The sequence below is a fragment of the Lactuca sativa genome, chromosome 5 (assembly GCF_002870075.4).
Source record: "Lactuca sativa cultivar Salinas chromosome 5, Lsat_Salinas_v11, whole genome shotgun sequence".
NCBI classification, from domain to species: domain Eukaryota; kingdom Viridiplantae; phylum Streptophyta; class Magnoliopsida; order Asterales; family Asteraceae; genus Lactuca; species Lactuca sativa.
This window is the reverse complement of record NC_056627.2, coordinates 355,861,108-355,882,423: the sequence shown is the minus strand read 5'-3', so window position 1 is coordinate 355,882,423 and position 21,316 is coordinate 355,861,108. Positions and strand designations below refer to the sequence as shown.

The following is a 21,316-nucleotide window of genomic DNA, read 5'->3' as shown; positions in this document are numbered from 1 at the left end:
GATCAACAATTTATGTCCTATATGATAAAAGAAAAACATTGTAATTTGGTAGTCAAATGACTTAACCGATAATACATTAAACATGCATAGATTTAAGTAAGCTTGTAGGCATACGATATATGCTATGTTCATGCACAATAATAATGTACATAAAATAAATGCTACAAAATCAAATCATGAATGAAAGTAAAAGAAACATAATATTCATTAACACAAAATAATTCAATAATATGAAATTGTCATAAATAACACGAATAACATCGTGTTCAAACCAAATAACATCTAAACCAAATTTCAAAAACATGTAAAAGACTTGACCAAAAAATCCATAAACCAACAATTAAAAGTGCAACACACAAAAGATTAAAAAGAAAATGTCGGTAAACATCTTTAAGATGAAATGTAAAATGTTGGTGGGTGGTTTCATATTACCCTAACTTTTCCATTTTTGGGATCTTCAAGGTAGCGGAAACAACACCGCCTTTCGAAGAAGACCACTCCAATGAGTCAATGGTGGCAACAATCTCAATAGGGCGCTTCCCGGCACTGGATGATGGTGTTAAAGCTTCGAGATCAACAACCTTGAGATTGTCATCATGGACCTAAACAATATTTTCTTGTATAGAAGACATAAGAGGATAAAAGTCGGATCAAAATAAATTATAAAAAACATAACATATTTGCATAAATACATGAAAATCATGAATTAAATTGAAATATACTTTTGACTTTTTACATTTTTGTGATATTAAGCCATTAAGCTATTGTTGTGATATTAATCCATCATGTTTCTGTTCTTGGAGTCATTGAGGTGTATTAGAAAAATGGAATGATATAAAGGAAAAGATCAACTGGAAAAAAAAGAAAGAATGTGAGTAAATTGAACATATGTGAAAAGAAAATAAAAAGGTGCTACTAAACCTGAAGTTACGAAAAGATCTATGATTCTAGGTTTGCTGAAACAAACAAAAATACAAATAAAAGTTAGTATTTTTATAGATCTTGTTTCTAGATCTACTGAAATGAAATAAATACAAAAAAGATTAGTTTTCAGATCTGATTAAATGAGCTTCAGTTCCAATCCATGAGGTACTTCATAATCTAAGAACCACTAAAATAAATTTGAATCAACAAAATAAAACAAAAATAGTTTGGAAAATCCGCTGCAAAAAAACTATTACCAACAGTTATTAAAAAAAATTAATTTTACACAACAAAACAAATGATAGAGGGGCCAAAGACAATGCAAAATCCTCAAATAAGGATTGGAATTGCAATTCAAATCTTTTTAGGACCAAAACCAAAAAAAATGGTTAAACTCAGGGCTAGAAAAGTTGTGAAATTATTCTTGATTACCATATTTTTTTGGCTCCTATTATGTGTAATGAGTTAGTTTTTTACTCCAAGCAACCACAAATTGCTTTCACCACATGATAATTTATCGTTATCTTTGAGGAAAATAAAGGGTATCTGTCAAATTAAAGATGTCGATACTTTGTATTTGATCCTTAAACCATTCAACAACTTGTTCTTTTAATAAATCAATTGTTTTGGGTGTGTTCCAATAGCCACGTATGCATATTACATTTTCGATAAATATAAGCTATACCAGTAACACATTTTAACATATTCAAGTATTTGTATAAAATTTAAAGTGTTAGGAATAAATAAATTTCATCAGAAAAATTCAAACATAGACCAAATTTCATAAAAAGTGAATTGAATGTCCATTTGTTCATATATGTGAATATAATTTCACTCATACATTCAATCAAACACCTTGTATGCATTTTCACAATCATCAACTCTCGTATCCTTCTTATCATTTTCTTATTACAAGGTACAAAACATTTAATCAAATGAAATTTCAATGGCAATTTGAAGCAACTTCATATGATGAGATACAATTCAATCATTTGTGCAAGGTGTAACTCAATGAATAGACAATTGCATGTTTCTTTTTATAAAGAATGAAAGTAGAATTTAAGAAGGAAAATAAAGATTAAGCACCTTACAACATCGAAGATTATAAAGTTTTGAAAATTGAACACCCACCAACATGTATCTGGGATGAAATTGACTAAATAGGAAAGACACATAGAACATAATATAGATTTTATAGTTTACAAAAGAAAAAGAAGATACGCAAAGAAAGTAAAAAAATAAATAATTAAATAAAAATAAAAAAATAAACTCACCAGTTGTGCTATCTATTGAAGCGTACACGATGAACATACGAAGAAGAGCAGGAAAAGAAGCCTAAACTTATGGTTAAAACCCTTCCAAAGAAGCAATCGTTATAATTGGAGATGAAATTTGTCAAATAACAATATATGTGTATTTGTAATTCTAGTTATAAAAGGAGATTGAGAATTGAATATTAGAAAAGTTTAAATTAGGTAAAAATAAATCATGCATACAATTATGGATGGAATAAATGCATTATACAAAAATAGATTTCGAATAAACTCTTTCCTTATAGCACTCAATTAAAAATGGAAAGGATTGAAACTATTAGAAAACGGAAAGGATTGTTGATTTAAATCCCAAAAAATCAGGGTCAGTTTCAATCCCAAAAAATCAGGGATTATGACTGTAAGTTAAGAATATAAGTTACAAAAACGATGCATGTTTATTTTTAGAAAGAATGAAAGTAGAATTTAAAAAGGAAAATAAAGATTAAGCACCTGCCAACATCGAAGATTTTAAAGTTTTGAAGATTGAACACCCACCAAATTGTATCTGGGATGAAATCAACTAAATAGGAAATACACATAGACACATAATACAGATTTTATAGTTCACAAAACAAAAAAAGAAGATATGCAAAGAAAGTAAAAAAAAATAATAATAAAAATAAAAAATAAATAAATAAATAAACTCACCGGTTGTGCTATCTATTGAGGGGTAAATGATGAACAGACAAAGAAGAGTAGTAAAAGAAGCTCAATCTTATGGTTAAAACACTTACAAAGAAGCAAGCATTATAGGTGGAGACGAAATTTGTCAAATAACGATAGATGTGTAGTTGTAATTCTATATATAAAAAGAGATTGAGAATTGAATTTTAGAAAGGTTTAAATTAGGTAAAAAATAAAATTTTCATACAATTGTGGATGGAATAAATGCACTTTACAAAAATAGATTTGGTATAAACTCTTTCCTTGTAGCACATCAATTAAAAAATGGAAAGGATTGAGACTATTAGAAAACAGAAATGATTGTTGATTTCAATTCCAAAAAATCAGGGATTATAACTGTAAGTTAAGAATGTAAGTTACAAAAACGATGTTTGACCAAAAGTTTAGTCAAGATGACATCATCAATTTGATCTAATTGTGGAAAATATAGGATTGAAAAACAATCAAAGACCCTGATTGCTTGATTGATGAATTAAAGATTCTCTTTTAATAATATTTAGAGATTAGAGATTGAAACGTAAAAGGTCAAGTATTTGAATATCACCTACCTCCGACTTTTATCCTTTTTTTTAAATAAGTTGACATGGATTTCCATGTTTTTATAGAGCCAACAAAAGTGTTTTGTGGCATTAACCACTTATACCACTTCTAAAAATGTAAATTCAGCATAATTGATCTGTTTAAACATATTTTACAAGTCAAAACTAGGAATAACTTTTCCTTTTCTATACTTTTAACAGTATACAAGCACCATTTTATTTTCAAAATCTAGTAAAAATGTGTCAAAAACTAGTAAAAAATACCTTCGCAAATGGTTCCCACGTTTTCCTCTTCCCCTTCAAATTCTCCATTGCTTTCTTTCTCTCTCATCTCTTTTCCCAGAAACCATGCCTTCGACACACTTTTTGAATCAAATTCCCCAATCGTGAATTCAATTTAGGCGTAATCCAATTGCAATTGTTAAGATATGTGGAGTTGTTGATTTCTTTCAAACTCCATATATCTCTCAGAAAGATTTGATTAATTTAAAACCCGTGGGTGTAATACGATTGAATGATTTGATGATCTTTGAACAAGTTGATGTTAAAAGTTTGCATCTCTTTTTTTGAGAATTGATGGGAGGGTTAAGGGATTTTGGTAGCGTGATGCATTATTCTGATTTTGGGTTTTGAAAGGACCGAAAGCATGGGGTGTTTTTCATCAAAAGAAAAAAGAAGCTCAAGGAGACACGGAGCTGGAGGTCAAAGAGGGAGAGGCCCGATTGTACCCAATTCACCTCCTCGTGTATCTCAGCCTGCGTCAGGTAAGCCTCACTTTTTTGGGAAATTTATAGCTTCCATCAATATTTCATTCACAATATCACATTGGGGTTCGATCTTCATAGATTTACTGTATTTTTCTTATAAGCAGAATCATGATAAAGCATCAAATGTGATTTACGTTTTGTCACAAAAATTTGAATTTCGAAAAGCAACAAATAATAACATTTTGATCATGGTCACTAAATTATGGGCAAAGATCGATGATTTTATGATGTCAAATTTATATGTTAAAAGACTTGTCAAAATGGTTCCGGGTTTTGAACAAGGTTTTGTCGTTTGATAAATTCTTATAAAAAGTAATGATCTATATCTCTTGTTTAAATCAAATTAAGCTATACAGAGTGGGCTCAGCATGAGTTGAGTCAACTCGGCAAACACCACATCCTCATCTCATGCCACACTATCTCTTCTCCCCCTCTTCTTCTCTAACCCTACAAAACTCACTATTTTCTTGTTAGAGCTGAGGTGGAGTCGAGCATGTCTGGCACCACTCCTCTCAACTTAGGCTATATTTTTTGTGTAATGTGAAAAAATTGTGAAGCTATAAAAATTTAAATAAAAATAAAGCGGGTCAAATATGTCTAAAATCCCCAAACCTGTTTCCCAATACTTAGAATTTCTTAATCATTTTATTAAAAAATAAAGTGATATTTAAATAATCTATAATTTATAGTCGTATGTTAAGTTTTTTTTTATCACAACTTATACAATAAATTGGTTTTTAGACAAAAATACAACCACACTTAAACTATATACCACGATCAGTTATCTCATGTTTTTACCAATTTATAACAACTAAATCTGAACCGATTAAGAACGACACAAATAAAAGGTCCCAAAATGAAACTTTTAGGCATATTTCGTTTAAAACACTATTTTGTTGCATAATTAGGAAAAAGCCAAACTTTCATACTTAAAAGTGCATATTTAAAACCCCATAAAAAAAGAGTGTTGTGGAGTCGATCCAACCCAACCCATTCTTATTCATTTATCACATGTGGTGCCTTTGGATGACTTTAAAATTATTTGTATCTTTTTGAGCTTAAACTTTTTAGTTTTATCCATTTAACTCATTTTATTTTCACGTATATTGATTGAAGTTGGTAAGTTTTGTCATATTGTCCAATAAAATTGTCATTATTGAGTACTTTTTGTGCAGTGAACCAACGAAGGGTTCAAGCAGAAGCCAAACCTGTTTCTCCCTCAAAGAGAACAAGCAATGAAGTAGTTAACAACCAACCTCCGACCAAACCAGCAGCCGGAAACAATAATATTGCAGCTCAAACTTTCACTTTCCGGGAGCTGGCTGCTGTCACCAAGAACTTCCGGCAAGACTCCCTCATTGGTGAAGGTGGATTTGGACGAGTTTACAAGGGAAAACTCGCTAAAACAGGCCAGGTAACTTCAGTTTAAAACAAACCAGGTTGGGTATATGATAAAAAATAGTCTTTTTAATTCATAATGGAAGTAATTATATATATATATATATATATATATATATATATATATATATATATATATATATATATATATATATATATATATATATATATATATTCTTTTTCGGTGGGTTAGGAAGTCGCTGTGAAGCAATTGGATCGCAACGGGTTGCAAGGAAACCGTGAATTTCTAGTGGAGGTCTTGATGTTGAGCCTTCTTCATCATCCGAATTTGGTGAATCTAATAGGATATTGTGCAGACGGAGATCAAAGACTTCTTGTCTACGAATATATGTCTGCAGGATCGCTGGAAGATCATCTACTCGGTAATATTTGTTTATGCAAAATAACAATAACACCCTTTTTGTCAAGAAATTTGCATTTGAATTGTCTCTAACTGATGATGGATTGAAATTATTTCAAAATTTCAGATCTTCCACGGGGGAAAGCGCCACTTCCTTGGTACACGAGGATGAAAATTGCATTAGACGCTGCAAAAGGTCTAGAATATTTGCACGACAAGGCTAACCCTCCCGTTATCTACCGTGACTTGAAGTCTTCCAACATCTTACTCGATCAAGATTTCAATGCCAAGCTCTCGGATTTTGGGCTAGCAAAACTTGGACCCGTTGGGGATAAAACACATGTGTCATCACGAGTGATGGGAACTTACGGATACTGTGCGCCTGAGTATCAACGAACGGGTCAATTAACTGTTAAATCCGATGTCTATAGCTTTGGAGTTGTTCTGTTGGAGCTCATCACCGGAAAGAGAGCCATCGATCCCACAAGGAAAAACGAACAACAAAATCTTGTTTGTTGGGTAATTAACTGATTACTAATAAAATCTTAATGCTCCTTTACTTTACCAAAAAAAAAAAAAAAAAAAAAAAAAAAAACTAATTCCTAATTACTAATATAGCCCTCCACATGGAAACCCTAGAGCTGTTTTTTTTTTTCCTTTTTTGTGTTAAATTTGTTGTTGAACAATTACGAACAGGCGGAGCCAATTTTCACGGACCCACGGAGGCTAACGGAACTGGCGGATCCATTATTGAAAGGAAACCATCCGGCGAAAGGTTTCAACCAAGCAGTAGCCGTCGCAGGCATGTGTGTCAACAACGACGCGTCGGTGCGACCTTTGATCAGTGACGTAGTCACTGCGCTTACTTTTCTCGGAGAGGGAAACGAAGACAACAAAGTAGAACTAATCGATTCTCCAAGTCCAACCGAAGCATCTCGACCTTCATCACTTAAAATAAAAGCATCCGGTAGTGATCGAGAAAAAGCAGTAGCGGAAGCCATGGAATGGGGTACGAGTTCAAGACCAGGTGGTGGAAAGAAACCGAGGGCTTCAAGATCAATGCGTTAGATCTTCAAACATAAATTTCAGTTGTTTGAGTCGGTTTTTGATTGTGAATATGTATACTAATTTATTAACCAAAAAGGGGGACATACTTTCAATCAATTTTGTAAAATTAAAAACGACCACGAAATATTCAAAACGTACATTTTATTTGTGAAGAATTGGGGAACCTGAGTATCAGCTCTGTGCAGCATTCATATTGATGTGCCCATATTTTTGCATGACCTTCTTAGTTGCAAGAGCCGCAGCCTCACTTGCACGAAATGTTCCAGTCGCCATGATTGCAGCAAACTCCTTCCCGATTTCTTCCTGCAACTTGCTTCTAGCATCTCCAAGAGGATCCACTTTTGGCTTTGCATCTTCATCTTTCCCACTAGTTTGCTCCTTTGAGGCTTGAATTTTACTACTTTCTGTATCTGTTGACCGGTTGACTTGGTTTGTTACTGGAGATTGCCTGAACTGGGGAGCTTGGGGGACTGCACCCGCTTTCAATGTAGTCTCTAGATTTTGTATCATGGGCACTGCAAAACACATCCACTTGTTAACAACTTTTGTTTTTTTATATCAAGGTTAAATGCAAGAAATAGCAATGTACTTTCCTTGATTTGTTTATTATAGAATTCTAACAAAATTGTACTTTGGAAAATATTCTTCATTAAATCAATTTCTAATGCTATAATGTCATAATAAGAAAGGTTGAAGTATAAGGAGTATATCTGGGTAGATTTTCTAAAATAAGAAAAAGTTTATTATAATTATAATGCTGTAATGGAAAGAAATTAAGGTAGGATGCTATAATACAAAAATAAATAAAGTATGTTGTTATTTCTTACATGTAACACATCTATATAAGGTGTTACAACAGACAAAAAAAATTAATTTTAGGTCACCACACAAAAAGAACCAGAATGAGGACAATAAAATGAAGAGTAAAGGTGATAGCATATCAGAAAAGTAAAGTTAACTTTCTTGCTTTAGTTTATAACCAGTCAAATTTTGACTTTAGAACTCAACTTGGTCCTTTGTAATTCTGGAATTTGATATGGATTTCTACTCAAATTTCACTACCTTCATACTAAAAACAGATGTTTAAATGCCTTTTATAAACAAAATAAAGAAGACTTTTGGACCACAATCAAAGCAATTAATTTCAAGTACTGATACCTAGTGAGAATAAAAGTAAATTAAGATTAAAACTTACCTAAGAATAAAGGACAAACTACAGAAAAACACATGTACATTCATATGGATTCAGCCACTTGACTATTTTCTATAGTAATTATCCCATTACATTTTTTTGAACTGTTTCAAGAAACATTAGCTGAAAAACATCTTTTGTATTTCCAACTTCAAGATTGTCTCATAAGACTATTTTCTTCATATCAAAGTAATGACAGCATAAATGGGAAAGATGGGGAACTTACTAATAAGAGCACCCATTGGACTGCTTGTGACTTCATTGGGAAGGTTAAGAATGTAGTCTGGAATGTTGTTGCCTACCAAAAACTGTGTGATTTCACTACTGAAGTTATTACAATTATGTGCCAATAAACTGTAACTTTCTGCTGTGTATCGAGGGGTTATCTCCTGTAAATACATCTCAAAAACATCTTTTGGGATATGAGTGATACCAAGATCCACCACTCTCATTGGAGTCCCATATGGAGCTGTTCCAGCCACAACCTCTTGTATTCCCCTTCCATAATAATACTCTCTACCATATACCACTACTCCTGTGTGCCTGATATAATAAAACAAATCTCGGTTCACTTTATCACTTAAACTAATGATCTGATGATGAAAAAATAGAAAATGAGATTGTTTACCATATTGCCTCGATAGTTTTTCCCAAAAATGACATGGAGAGCTGACGAGCTAGCCCATGGCTTAGGTCATACACATGTAAACTCACCTTGTGACCCTCCTATTAATGAAGTTTACAAATGGTTAACGATGAAAAAAAAATAATTAAAGCATGTATGATTCTTGAGTGAGTACTTAGAGCCTCATACCTCTGCCATTTTTCACAATCAAAAGTATCAAACAGAAACTCAAGTTTCAAAAGCTACAATGCCTTGTCTGCAGGGTCTCTGTTAAGCTGAACAATGGACAACTCTAGAAGAAAAAAAGCAGCAATCAGCAAAGATAAGAAGAAACATAAAATAAAAATGTTGCCAGATCAAGTCATCATTATATCAACAATGATTACAAGGTTTTAATTCTGCTTCCCTAAACCGTTTGCAAAACAAATCTAATAAAGAATAACTAAAGAAAATCTGCTTCCTGTTCCTGTCTTTTTGTAAAAAGAAAAAAAATCTAGCCTCGAAGCTAATCAGAATGTTAAATGTGCTAACTCAATCTATGCCTTTCCATCAAAAAGGCTCTCTCCCCGAGAGATCACCATGCATTCAAAAATCAAAACACACAAAATCTAACCTTATTCAACTCCACAACAAATTGCAAATATATTTTGAATAGTTAAACACCGAAAAAAAACAACAAAACATAGAAGAATCGCATGCATCAAATATATCATAATATACATAAAATCTGTTACATGTCAAACACAATTGAAGTACATAGCATTGAAGATAACTCAAAATTCGATGTCATTGGGGTGATATTAGGATAATAATAAGGAAATTCGGTATATTGTTCGCGAGAAGAAGATGAATTAGTATAAAGACATGAAGCTCTTACCTGAAACGTGATGAGCGTAGAGAGAATCAGAGAAATAACAAAACTTGGGGAAGAATTTATGAGACAGACACACGACTGCATTCGTCTTATTTAGCCGTGAACTTTCTAGAATCCACCAATGTAGAAAAACGTTGACCGGTTGACTTTCTTTAAGTTTGTTGATCAAATTACGTGTTTTACTTTTAGAATAGTTTTTCTTTAGAATCCGAAATATATAGTTTTATGAGAAAATATATTTTAAATTAAAATTAATTTAGAACAAATCCGAAATAGATCCGTTCATTCTCCAATTGGCTCAAAATTAGTTATCTAAAAATAGCTCGTATTTCTAATGCTAATTTTAAAAAATATCGCTTTATTTTAAGTAAGTGTTTAATATGCTTTACAAATAACATTTTATTAAGGCTTACAATTTTCTTTGTTTTTCATTCAAAAACAATATACACGTTTAATCAGTAGTCAATGCCGTGTCACGTTTGGCATCGAGTCAAAGTTTCTATATGATTCATTTTATTGCGATACGTGATTACTTTTCGCACGAGACTTACGTCTAGCAAAAGGTACAAACATATACATCAAAAGAGGTTGCGGGGTGCCAAAAAAAAATCGTAGCAATTCACTTATGTCTCAATGTAACGGTTATTGGTCGTGTTTGATAAAACTAACGGGGGTTTGTAATGTTTTGTTAAATACTAAATGAGATAGCTTTTTAGGTTTGGGCCTTTTGTTTAAGTTAAACGTTAAAAACGTATATTGTCAAACGAGATTTTATGTTCAAAATAATATGTTTTGTCAAACGCTAAAAGCTAGAAGATTTCAAACATTCCATATCAAACATGTACATTATCCAATTTAAAATTTCAACTTTTTTACCACCACTTAACGTCTCTAAAATCATATACAAAAAGACTCACCAATCACATTAGTTACTTATAATTTTGTAATATCATGTTTGTTTTAAGGTATATAATTAAAACTTTGATTAACTAAATAAAAATAATAATTAAAGACTAATTTTTGAGTGACTACTTAGACCATCATACCTCTTCCATTTTTCATAATCAAATAGAAATTCAAGTTTCGAGAGTTATAATGTCTCGTTTTGCAGTGTCTCTTGGAAATTGAACAACGAAAAACTCTTGAAAAAAAAAAAGAATAAAGAGAACACGTAAAATAAAAATTTTGTCAGATCAATTCATGATTATATCAATATTGATTACAAGATTTAAATTTTGCTTCCCTAAATCGCTTGCATATTGTAAGTAATTAGGTCTGACAATGGAGCGGGTTTTGACCCTGATCCGATCCAAACCCTTAACAATTATATGAGTTTGGAGCATAGTTTTTGATTTGTTTACCCGTTAACGACCCGTACCCGCTAACCATTTTATTAAAAGGGTCGGGTATAGATCATCACGGATCCGCTCCGTTTATAACCCGCCCCATATAAATTTTAGAAATATAAATTTATATTTTATATTGCCTAAAGTTTACATTAAATTCTAATCAGAAGTCAAGGCCAAAGACTAAATTGTTTTTACATAGGACGCGAGGACTCAACTTCTAGACTTCCAGTCTTCTCCCAAGAGTCATGATTTCATTTCATTTATATTTCATCATGTAATCACCAATTTCATTTATAAATCAGTAAGGTCATTTATCAACCGGAAGAAAGTTTGTAATTGTTATTCTCTATCAATGCAATCGACGATCAAAAAACCAATTTGAAGTAACTAAAATAATGATTTTAATTCCAATAGAAAGTCCTCGAGTACATAATGTGTTTTCTAAATCAAAAATTAGTTTTATTTAATAAATGTGATTTTATGATTTAAGTAAAATGTGTTTGATTATTCAAAAACTTATGGGTTACGGGGCAGGTTTGGATATCTGCTGATTCGGTGGATAAGGGTATGGGTTTGATTATTTAAAACCCTGTGGGCTACGGAGTGGGTTTGGATCGGATTTTGAAATTTGTTAAAAGGGTTTGGATCAAGGTCGATTAGCTCCTAACCCGCCCCATTGTCAGGTCTACTTTAAGTAATCCCTATATTGTTTTGCAAAATAAGTCTAATCCCTATTCTAATAAAAGAATAATTTTAATCTCCTTTTGACATGTGTCATCCTATTAGGCATCCTAATTAATGCATATTTTATTTTTCTTTTGCCATGTGTCACCTTATTAGGCCTCCTAATTAATATATGCCACTTGTCAACCTATTAATTTTAAATTTTAAATTTCTCATTCTGATTACATTAATTTAATAACACTAGAATAAAAATTAAAATAAAATTAATACAAATTATAAGGTGATATAATTTCATATATTTATTTAAATTAATTATTATAATTTTATATAACTAACAAAATATCTCTTAATTAATAATTTATTTAAAATAATTGATTAATAATTTTGAGTTCTCATTATTAAAGTTTAATTAATTTTATAACCGTGTTTTCCACGAGTTATAAACTAGTAAAGAATAATTAATTGTGATTGACATAGGAACTAAATACGTAGGATATGAGATTGGCGTAGGAATTAAATGCGTAAGAGATATGATTGAAGATAGGGTTGATTTCGGATTTAGGAATTTAGCAATGATAGCAACTTTAATGTCGAAGATACAAGAAAACAATTTGAAAATATTGTGTTGTTGGATAATGAAAGTTAGACTTCATGCAACAAATAAAATTAATATGTTTTTGGTGTTTATCACTAGATAGGTTACCAACTCGAAGTCAGTTGGCTTATAGAGGTGTTGGCATTCCTAATATTTTGTTATCTTTGTTATATAATGTCGAACCTGGAGATGCAGTTGATTTTTGGATGTAAGAATTAGTAATGATGGAAACTTTAATCTTAAAGATACGAGAAAACAAACTGAAGATATTGTGTTGTCGGGTAATGAAAAACGAAACTGAGACTTCATGAAATAAAGAAAATTAATATGTTTTTGGCGTTTATCACTAGGTAGGTTACCGACTCGAAGATGGTTTGTTTATAGAGGTGTTGACATTCCTACTACTTTGTGTCCCTTATTTAACATGCAACCGGAGACCGCATCCCGTGTGTTTTTATTGATTGTTGTATTGTTTTGAATGTGTGGGCGACTTCTGTCTCGGTGGTTAAATATGGATATTACGTAGGGAACTGGAAATTATGTACTTAATTATGTGGGTTGATTCACATCTCCTCTTGAAGGTTCCTACCCATAACAAAGCTATTTCATTTTCCCTGTCTTCTTGTAAAATTTATTTTTCTAGCCCCTAGGCTTATCAAAATGTTACATGTTCTAACTAAATCTATTTATTTCCATCAAAAAGTCTATTTCCCCCCGAGAGATCACCATGTGTTCAAAACATACTAAATCTAACCTTCTTTCGATTCGCAACAAAATGTACATATACATTTTTAATAGTTTATTAAACATCCAAAAAAATCCCATGCATTATATATATAATAATATATAAAAAAAAATTTACATATAAATCACAATTGAAGTGCATAATGACGAATTGAAGATAACTCAAAATTCGATGTCATGCAGGTATTGTTCGCGTGAAGATATGGATTAGGATAAAGTCATGAAGCTCTTACCTAAAATGTGAGGAGCATAAAGAGCATTAACAAATATTTGGGAGGAACTTGTAGAGAGTGATAGAGGTGAATTTCGAGATTGTCAGTTCTCTTAAGAATGATAGATAAAGAGAGACTACTTGAGAAAGTTTTCTAATTAGTTTTCATTAATGATGCAATACATGAATTTATAATGCAATTTACTAACAACTATTAACAAGAATCATGGGAACATGATAACAAAACATGGTGCATTAATTTCGAGAGAATGAGGAAACGTGGTCTAGTGCCAAAATGCATGCATAATGGAAAAAACAAAATAATGGAATTTTGAACATGTGTTACGCTACCAAACATATTTTGTCAATGAACGGCTTTTCACACCTAACATATATTTCGTGAGGCGGAGCTACAAATGGTGGAGTACAATCATTGATGTAATTAGCTCCTCACATCATTTAATGAATATTAACGCTTTCCATGTTGTTTACTCACATTTATTTTGTATAAACCTTATTGTACTTTGAAAAATTTAAGCTTATTTAATATTAAGACAAATAATCCTTTGAAGAATATTCATAAACACAAAAAAACATAAGATGATATTAAGCATTAGTTGGTCTGACTATAAATAATAAACAAAGTATAATCTACTAGATTATATATAGTAGAAGTGCAAGTTTGATATATACCGAAATATACTTTATTCGACAACATAACTAATGAGTTATGTATGTGATATTATTTTTACCAACTACCATAATTGTATAGTACTTATAAGTGATACATGTGAAATTATTTAATGTTTATGCATTAGAAATACATAAAGATGTTACATGTGTTTAATAATTTCTTTATAATTCTTCTATCTTTCTATTTAAAAAGTTTTCATTTCGAGTGTTGTTCATCGTAAAATTGTCTGTTAGGCTATCGAAGATAACCAAGAAAGAGAAATGGTTTGCAAGCTTCATTCATACCATCATAGGCGATTATTGTTGTGAAGACGCATACTGTCAACCCAAATCATTCACACTTCTATTATGATGGGATATATATATATATATATATATATATATATATATATATATATATATATATATATATATATATATATATATATATATATATATATATATATATACTACGACCAAAAATTTCAACCAATTTAAAACATTTTATTTCATTCAAAAACCATTAAGTTCATACATCTTGATTTCAAAATAGTTTAAACATTAGAGTATCCAGGACAAGTCCAGACAGTAGGCAACCCGGGCGACCGCCCATGGCCCAAAACTCCAGGGGGCCCAAAATTTATGAGCTATGTAGTTTATATATATAAAAAAATTATTACTTAAATGATTTTTAGGGCCTAAATTTGGTTGAAACTCAATTTAGCTCAAAATATAAACAATTTAGTTTGCTTTTTATTTCTAAGTAAAAACATCTATTAAAGAGTAATGATATTTTTCTGAATCTTTATTATATTTGTATTTGAGGAACCCTTTTTTTCTTTTCGCCCCGGACCTCATTTATGTTTGTACCGGCCCTGAGAGTATCCCCCAGAACCATATCACACAGATCATAAAACATTAGGAGCGGTACGATCACGTCTTCGCCTTGCCACGATATCCTGAAGTACCTGAAACAATACACTGAACTGTAAGCCCGAAAGCTTAGTGAGTTACCCCCAAAATACCAACCACACATAAACATACTCATAACATATCACAAATATAACAGTCATGCACATCGAGTCTACAGTATGATTGGTCCACCCACACCGGGCCTTCAGTCGGTCTGGTCCACTCTCCGAGTCTCGGCGCGTCTGGTCCACCCTCTTGGGGCCTTCAGCCTATCCGGACAGGTCGTTGGGCCTTCGGATTATCCGGTCCGCCCTGGGTATGTTGGCCTACAGCACAAAGCAGGACCCGCCTCAAACCAACCCCCGTCAAACAACCATGTGCGCATAAAAACAATTAATCACATAACAAATCCTTAACCAGACAAACAGTCTAACCGATCACATAGCATATCAACATCCTAACTAGGATTCCGACCTAACCGGTCACTAGCATAACATTACCATATATACCGGGTACCGACCTTAACCAGGTCACTATCATAACACCATCCTAAGTACCAGGATGCAGGTCTATCAAAGCAATAACAAAACAAACAATGCCCGAATTTCCATCCGATAAAGGGTCGGCCTTGGTGTCGTAGACCCTGTCGATATAGTGAGGATAACTCACCTGCAATTGCCGACTGAAGAGATAAGACCAAGCTACTCCGACCACCGACACGAACTTCACCACAGAACACTACCAAAGAACCAATTCCATAATTACCAAAATACCCTTGGAAGTCAAACTGGTCAACTCTTGGTCAAAGTCAAAGTCCTCAGTCAAAGTCAACCTTCCTGGTTGATTCTACTCGCCGAGTCAACCCGTTGACTCACCAAGTCCCCATTCCCAGAAAACTCTCATAACACAACTTAACTCACCGAGTCCAACGATCTCTGAGTCCCATCTTGTCCGACTCATTGAGTCGCCAACCGACTCACTTAATCAAAGGCTTTAACCAAAAGAGGTTGGGTTCTGCTACCAGACTCATCGAGTCTAAGGCAATCTTCAACAGACTCGCCGAGTTGTTCTTCCAACTCGCCGAGTCCATGCACATGTTCATACAACTCGTCGAGTACACCCACGTGACTCGCCGAGTCCCTTTAGTTCTCAATCCATACAGAGGCTTTTCGAGCCATGCAAGGGCTTCAATCCATAGATCCACTCTTCTACAGCCTAACCCTCACATAAAGTTGCAAACTTTACGTGAAACCAAGGAGATATAAGCCCAAAACTCTCTAGGGCTTGGGTTTATGACAAAGGGGCTTCACCAATAACTCTTAGACAGAAGCTTTATGACATTATGTGTAACATCCTGGAAATTCAGAAGTATAGTTGAAGGGCTAAAGTGTAAATTAAGGCGGGGACTCGACGAGTAGGTCTTTCGAGTCGCCGAGTCGGAGCGGGATTGTGATGGGTTTTGGTCATAAGAACATACTATGTGCTCATACAAACCCTAATGCTTGGATCTAGGTTTCTCTATTGTACATGCAAGTTATCCAAGACTATAAACCCTAATTCTAGCATACAAGTAATCATATTAACATGAGAATGGGTTTAAGATGTTACCTTGATTGTTATGTAGCAATAACAATCCCAAATCTCCTTGTATTGACTTTAGAAAGCTTAGAGTCACAAATGTCACTCCTCTAATGGTTCACAAACACCATAAGCAAGAGGATGAAGAAGAGAGAGGATGGAGGCTGCCCTAAAACATGTGAAACCCTAGAAGGATGCTTAGCCACCTTTTTGGGTCATAAGGGATCTATATATATAGGAGGCAATTAGGGTTATCTAACAAGGAAACCCTAATTTGGATGCTTAAGCCCTAAGCAACCCATAGATCCCTTTCCTTAAGGCCTTGGACGATTTCCTTATGGGTCTCCCCATAGAATTCGTCCACTCCTTAATACAAGGCAATCTATGGCCCAAATTGCAATTATCTTATAATTACAATTCCAGTCCCTTAAGTTTAATTAATCTCTTTTAGTCACAAAACTAATTACCAATTAATTATTGACTAATATTAATTAAACAATATGATTTCTCTTTTAATGTATTATTCCCATAATATATTAATAAATCATATTTAATCCTTTCTCTCCATAATTCATCCTATCAAGTTGCTTTGGTGAAGTCAACCCAAAAGGACCATGCACCATCGGGTCAAGTACATACCAAAATAATTATGGACTTAGACACTAATCCAACAGTCTCCCACTTGGATAAGTCTAATAACTATTATGCGTATGACTTCAGATCCTAATCTGCAATCGTAGCTTTCCAAAGTCGCTGTTAACTCTGATCCTATCAGATACGCGTGTTCTTTAGATAAGGGATCATATATTCCTCCATTCTAGATATCATATGAGACATGATTTCTAATCATTCTCTTTGTACTATATCTCGACTTCCGATTTATGACGACTGACTAATTGAACAAATCAAATTAGCCCTAGCCCGGCCGAGCATTTACGTTTGTCATCACTAAATCATCGAGGGGCCCAAAGATATCGCTTTTATCCTACTTTGGATAAAAGGAAATTAAACTTTGATACAATGCTTGCTTGCACTCACTCACCGAATCACACACAATAATATGTTTTATAACACCAAGTTACTAGTGTGTTTACATATTATCAATGTGCAACCGATTTGCAAGTTACAACTCACACATCTCGGTTTCAAGAATATAAGATGTTATCGTCTCACCAATCACTCGTGATACAATCCATGGAGTGATCCAAGTGAGCGTGGGTTTAATCCAATGCTCAAATCATATTCATAAGCATTCATGAACGTTGCAGCAAACATTTGCTTATTTCTAATACTCTTTTAGATAATCCACACACCAATTCACGACAGTCTTCATTCATATCTACTTCCAACATATGAACGATTGTGGCCCGTTTGAATAATTTGACTGTTCTTAACCAATTAAATTATTCAGGAAGTCAAAACATGCAAAGTGAAACACAAGAATAATACTAATCCCATATGGCCTCAAACCTTTGAGTATAAATAAAACTCCTTTTATTTATCACCATATTGATTACTCATTATTTGTCGTTTCGGGTAATCAACTTCTACTTGAATTACTACACTTGTCCCATGCTCCTAGCATGCACACAATGTTTACCTATGGTTCTTACTTTGTGAAATAGATCACATTGAACACATTTCCAATCATTCTCATTTCACAACTCCAAATCCTTTTTCATAAGTTTAAGAATATCAAATTCTTGCCACTTATAGAATATGCTAGATTCTAACATTTTATGCAACTATCCTTTCGTAATGTCACTGCACCAAAGTCACAAAGACTTTTGCCAATGATGTTACAAAGTCCTCTATCGGAGATTGTTACAAGACAATTCCTTAGATATGATGTCTCTCATTCAAAGTACATTCCTTTGAACATCCTTTTGCATAAAAGTTTCTAATCTAGACATAGATTTTCAATATTCAATTCCCAATATGGTCACGCTTCCATATTTTCCATATGACAACTCATTCTTAATAGAATTTTGTCTATTCGTAATGATGTCGATATGGTCCATCCAATATGAAAACATTTCCATATTTTCCATATGACAACTTATTCTTAATAGAATCTTTTCTATTCATAATAATGTCGATATGGTCCATTCAATACCATGCTTCCAACTTCTCACAAGCAACCAATCCTCGTCGAACTTTGGATTGTCCTTTAATAGTTGTTTAATTATTTTAGTCAAAACCGATTCTAGTCCCTTTTCCCTCTAAATGCGCTAGACATTTGGAAAATTTTAGAATGGTCAAACATTAAAGCATTTGCAATCGATCCTATACCCGAAGCGTATGGGACACGACACATAATGTTTTATTTGCTATGTTCTCAAAATTTGAATTGTGAAGAGGAATGCCGTAATCATAATCAAAATTTTAAGAACACACTATGTACCTTTGACTAAATTTATTAACATTTCTCAACCTAAACCTTTAGATTTGAAATGAAGCATAATATTCTCTCCCTTAATTATAGCAAAACAACTTTACAACCCTTACGACTTTGCAAGGTATAACTCTTGTTTTCTATAATTAATATTGCTGGTGGTTGTCGAGGCCAACACAAATAATAACCCTAAATATTACACACTAAAATAGTGTATAGTGGTAAAGGGATCGAATCCACGGAGATTGGTTCAATTTATAACTCTATGAAAAATATCTTTGTAAAAATACTTGTAAAATGACAATAAAAATAAAATGGTGGGTTTTGGTGTTTTGAAATACTTGAAACAAACTAGAGTTAACTATGATTTAAATAGACAAATGCAACAAAAATAAGAGTTTGATGCAAAATCAATAAAGGAGAGATGGTTGACTTAAAGTTTCCTCACTTTGACTTTTGATGAACATATCATTAGAATCCAATGGTGCAATACTTTGATTTAAATCCTTAATTTGGCTATAGCAATCCAAGGAGCTTGAGATTACTTGGACTTTTCTTAATTGTTGAAATGGCTAGAGAAGCTCATAACAATTTCCTTAGTCAAAGTTACTAATTCCAAATAGCATGTAATTAGCGAAAGTCAACTAGCATTAAGAACCAAAAGTCACCAAATCCAAGAGGGGTCAAATGCTTTCACCACCATGTTGGAGGAAATGTTTTTATGATTGTGTGAAGCAAAAACAACACAAAAATCATTTGTTGCTTGCTAATTTGAGGATCATTTACTTAATCAAGAAATTAGCCAACTAATCACCACAAACATATTTAAACTCATGAATAAAAACATACTAGTAGTGATAATATGATAAAACACAAAACAATTCCATAAAGATTTAAGAACAAGTTCATGGATTCTTCAACATCCAATAAAAGTTCAAAAGATTCAACAAAAAGTCAACCACGATTTGTTTAGCCAAGCATGGCTAAACTCAAATGAACAAAGTTAGATAAGATTGTACCAAACATTTGACAAGATTCAAGAGATGAAAAGAAGATATTCTTCAAGTGTTCTTGGCCTCCAAAAATGCTCCAAACTCCAGAGAGAAAGTCTCAAAATCGGACCTTCAAGATAAGGCTAAAGAGGCACACCAAACTTCCCAAAATAGAGCTCTTAGCAAAATCCCGAAATTGCCCTAGTCAGGAACCCACGCGGGCCGCGGGGAATCTTACGCGGGCCGCGGGCTCTGACGGGTATTTTTGGGCTTCTTCAAGTTTTGGGCCCCCACAGCTAATCCATTGGCCCAGTTCAAATCCAATCAACTCCTAGCCCATTTTTCTTCAATATTTCTTCAATTAAAGCCCAATTTGCTTATCCACATCACTCTAAACTTCCGCAAACTCCCAAATATTGATCTTGCACACTCAAGAATTCTCCCGCGTCTTTCAAATTTAAAGCTCAATTCTTCCAAGACTTCAAGCAATTGACAAGTCCACCCCATGAATCACCTTTATAGCCATCAAGCACGAGATCCCCAATTCCTTTCAAGCCCAATCGCCTCCCAAGAGTGCTGCCCCGCTAGTTTCCAAGAAAATCTGCAATAATGCTCAAGAAACTAGAAAGTACCCCGAAATGGTCATAAAAATAACAAAAGGGAAAATATGCATAGAAGTTAACTAAAATGCGAATGAAATGTACTAAAATAAACTATAAAAAGAAGTAAATAAAATGAAGCTATCAATTGCCAACTTGCAATACGTGCCTAAATAATCATACAATCATAACTTTTATGCTCCCACTATCATGATGATTACTATAAAACATAACACTTATGCTCCCACTAGCTTCGACATGTATTCATAAACATCTTAACTTTCAGAAAAGCAATACCTATTGAATTTCTTAAGTCCATGTTTCTAATACTTAATGCTTTGATAATCTTTTATCAAGGCCTCTTGAACTTATACACCTTTGCCTTAGATAGTTCATATGTGTGTCTAAACAATTAAGACAAATTGTCAAACCTCACAATTCAAATCATGGAAAGGGATACCGTAATCATAATCGAATTCGAGAATGCAATTTTACAATCATTATCTTCTTAAAATCTTTCTTAGTGAAAGCATTTCCTCACAATCATTTTCATGAAGGAGGAAATCTTATGACACTTAGATTTAAACGGTGTATTTGTTCCTATCCATGTGAATTTGTCAAAACCAAAGTTTACGACAAATCCAAACTCATATGGATCGAACTTTCTTAATCTCGATTTCTTGCCTTATGGTAGCACAGCTGCCCACCACGTCTTCCAAGTAGTTAAGCACATCACCCTTTCCTATCAATGTACCTTTCATTGATTAAGGTGCCTTGCTTTTATGCGTTCAAAATGAGAACTCATAGAACTCACATGCATAATTAACTCAATTGGAGCAA

General features: G+C 33.1%; 2 protein-coding genes across 2 annotated transcripts; one reads left to right on the top strand and one right to left on the bottom strand.

Moving 5' to 3' along the window:
- The first annotated feature begins 4,106 nt into the window (after window positions 1-4,106).
- Window positions 4,107-7,694, top strand: LOC111903506 (probable serine/threonine-protein kinase PBL26). The gene is made up of 5 exons (XM_023899268.3): window positions 4,107-4,224; window positions 5,403-5,641; window positions 5,819-6,008; window positions 6,114-6,505; window positions 6,683-7,694. Exons 1-5 carry the CDS (start codon window positions 4,107-4,109, stop codon window positions 7,052-7,054), a joined length of 1,311 nt encoding a protein of 436 aa, XP_023755036.2. The 3' UTR covers window positions 7,055-7,694.
- Window positions 7,138-9,874, bottom strand: LOC111903507 (uncharacterized). Its single transcript, XM_023899270.3, has 5 exons — window positions 9,749-9,874; window positions 9,061-9,163; window positions 8,875-8,972; window positions 8,473-8,789; window positions 7,138-7,569 (listed from the first exon to the last, which is right to left on the bottom strand). The coding sequence occupies exons 2-5, from the start codon at window positions 9,067-9,069 to the stop codon at window positions 7,226-7,228; spliced, it is 768 nt and encodes a 255-aa protein (XP_023755038.1). The 5' UTR covers window positions 9,070-9,163; window positions 9,749-9,874; the 3' UTR covers window positions 7,138-7,225.
- Between the last annotated feature and the right edge of the window lie 11,442 nt (window positions 9,875-21,316).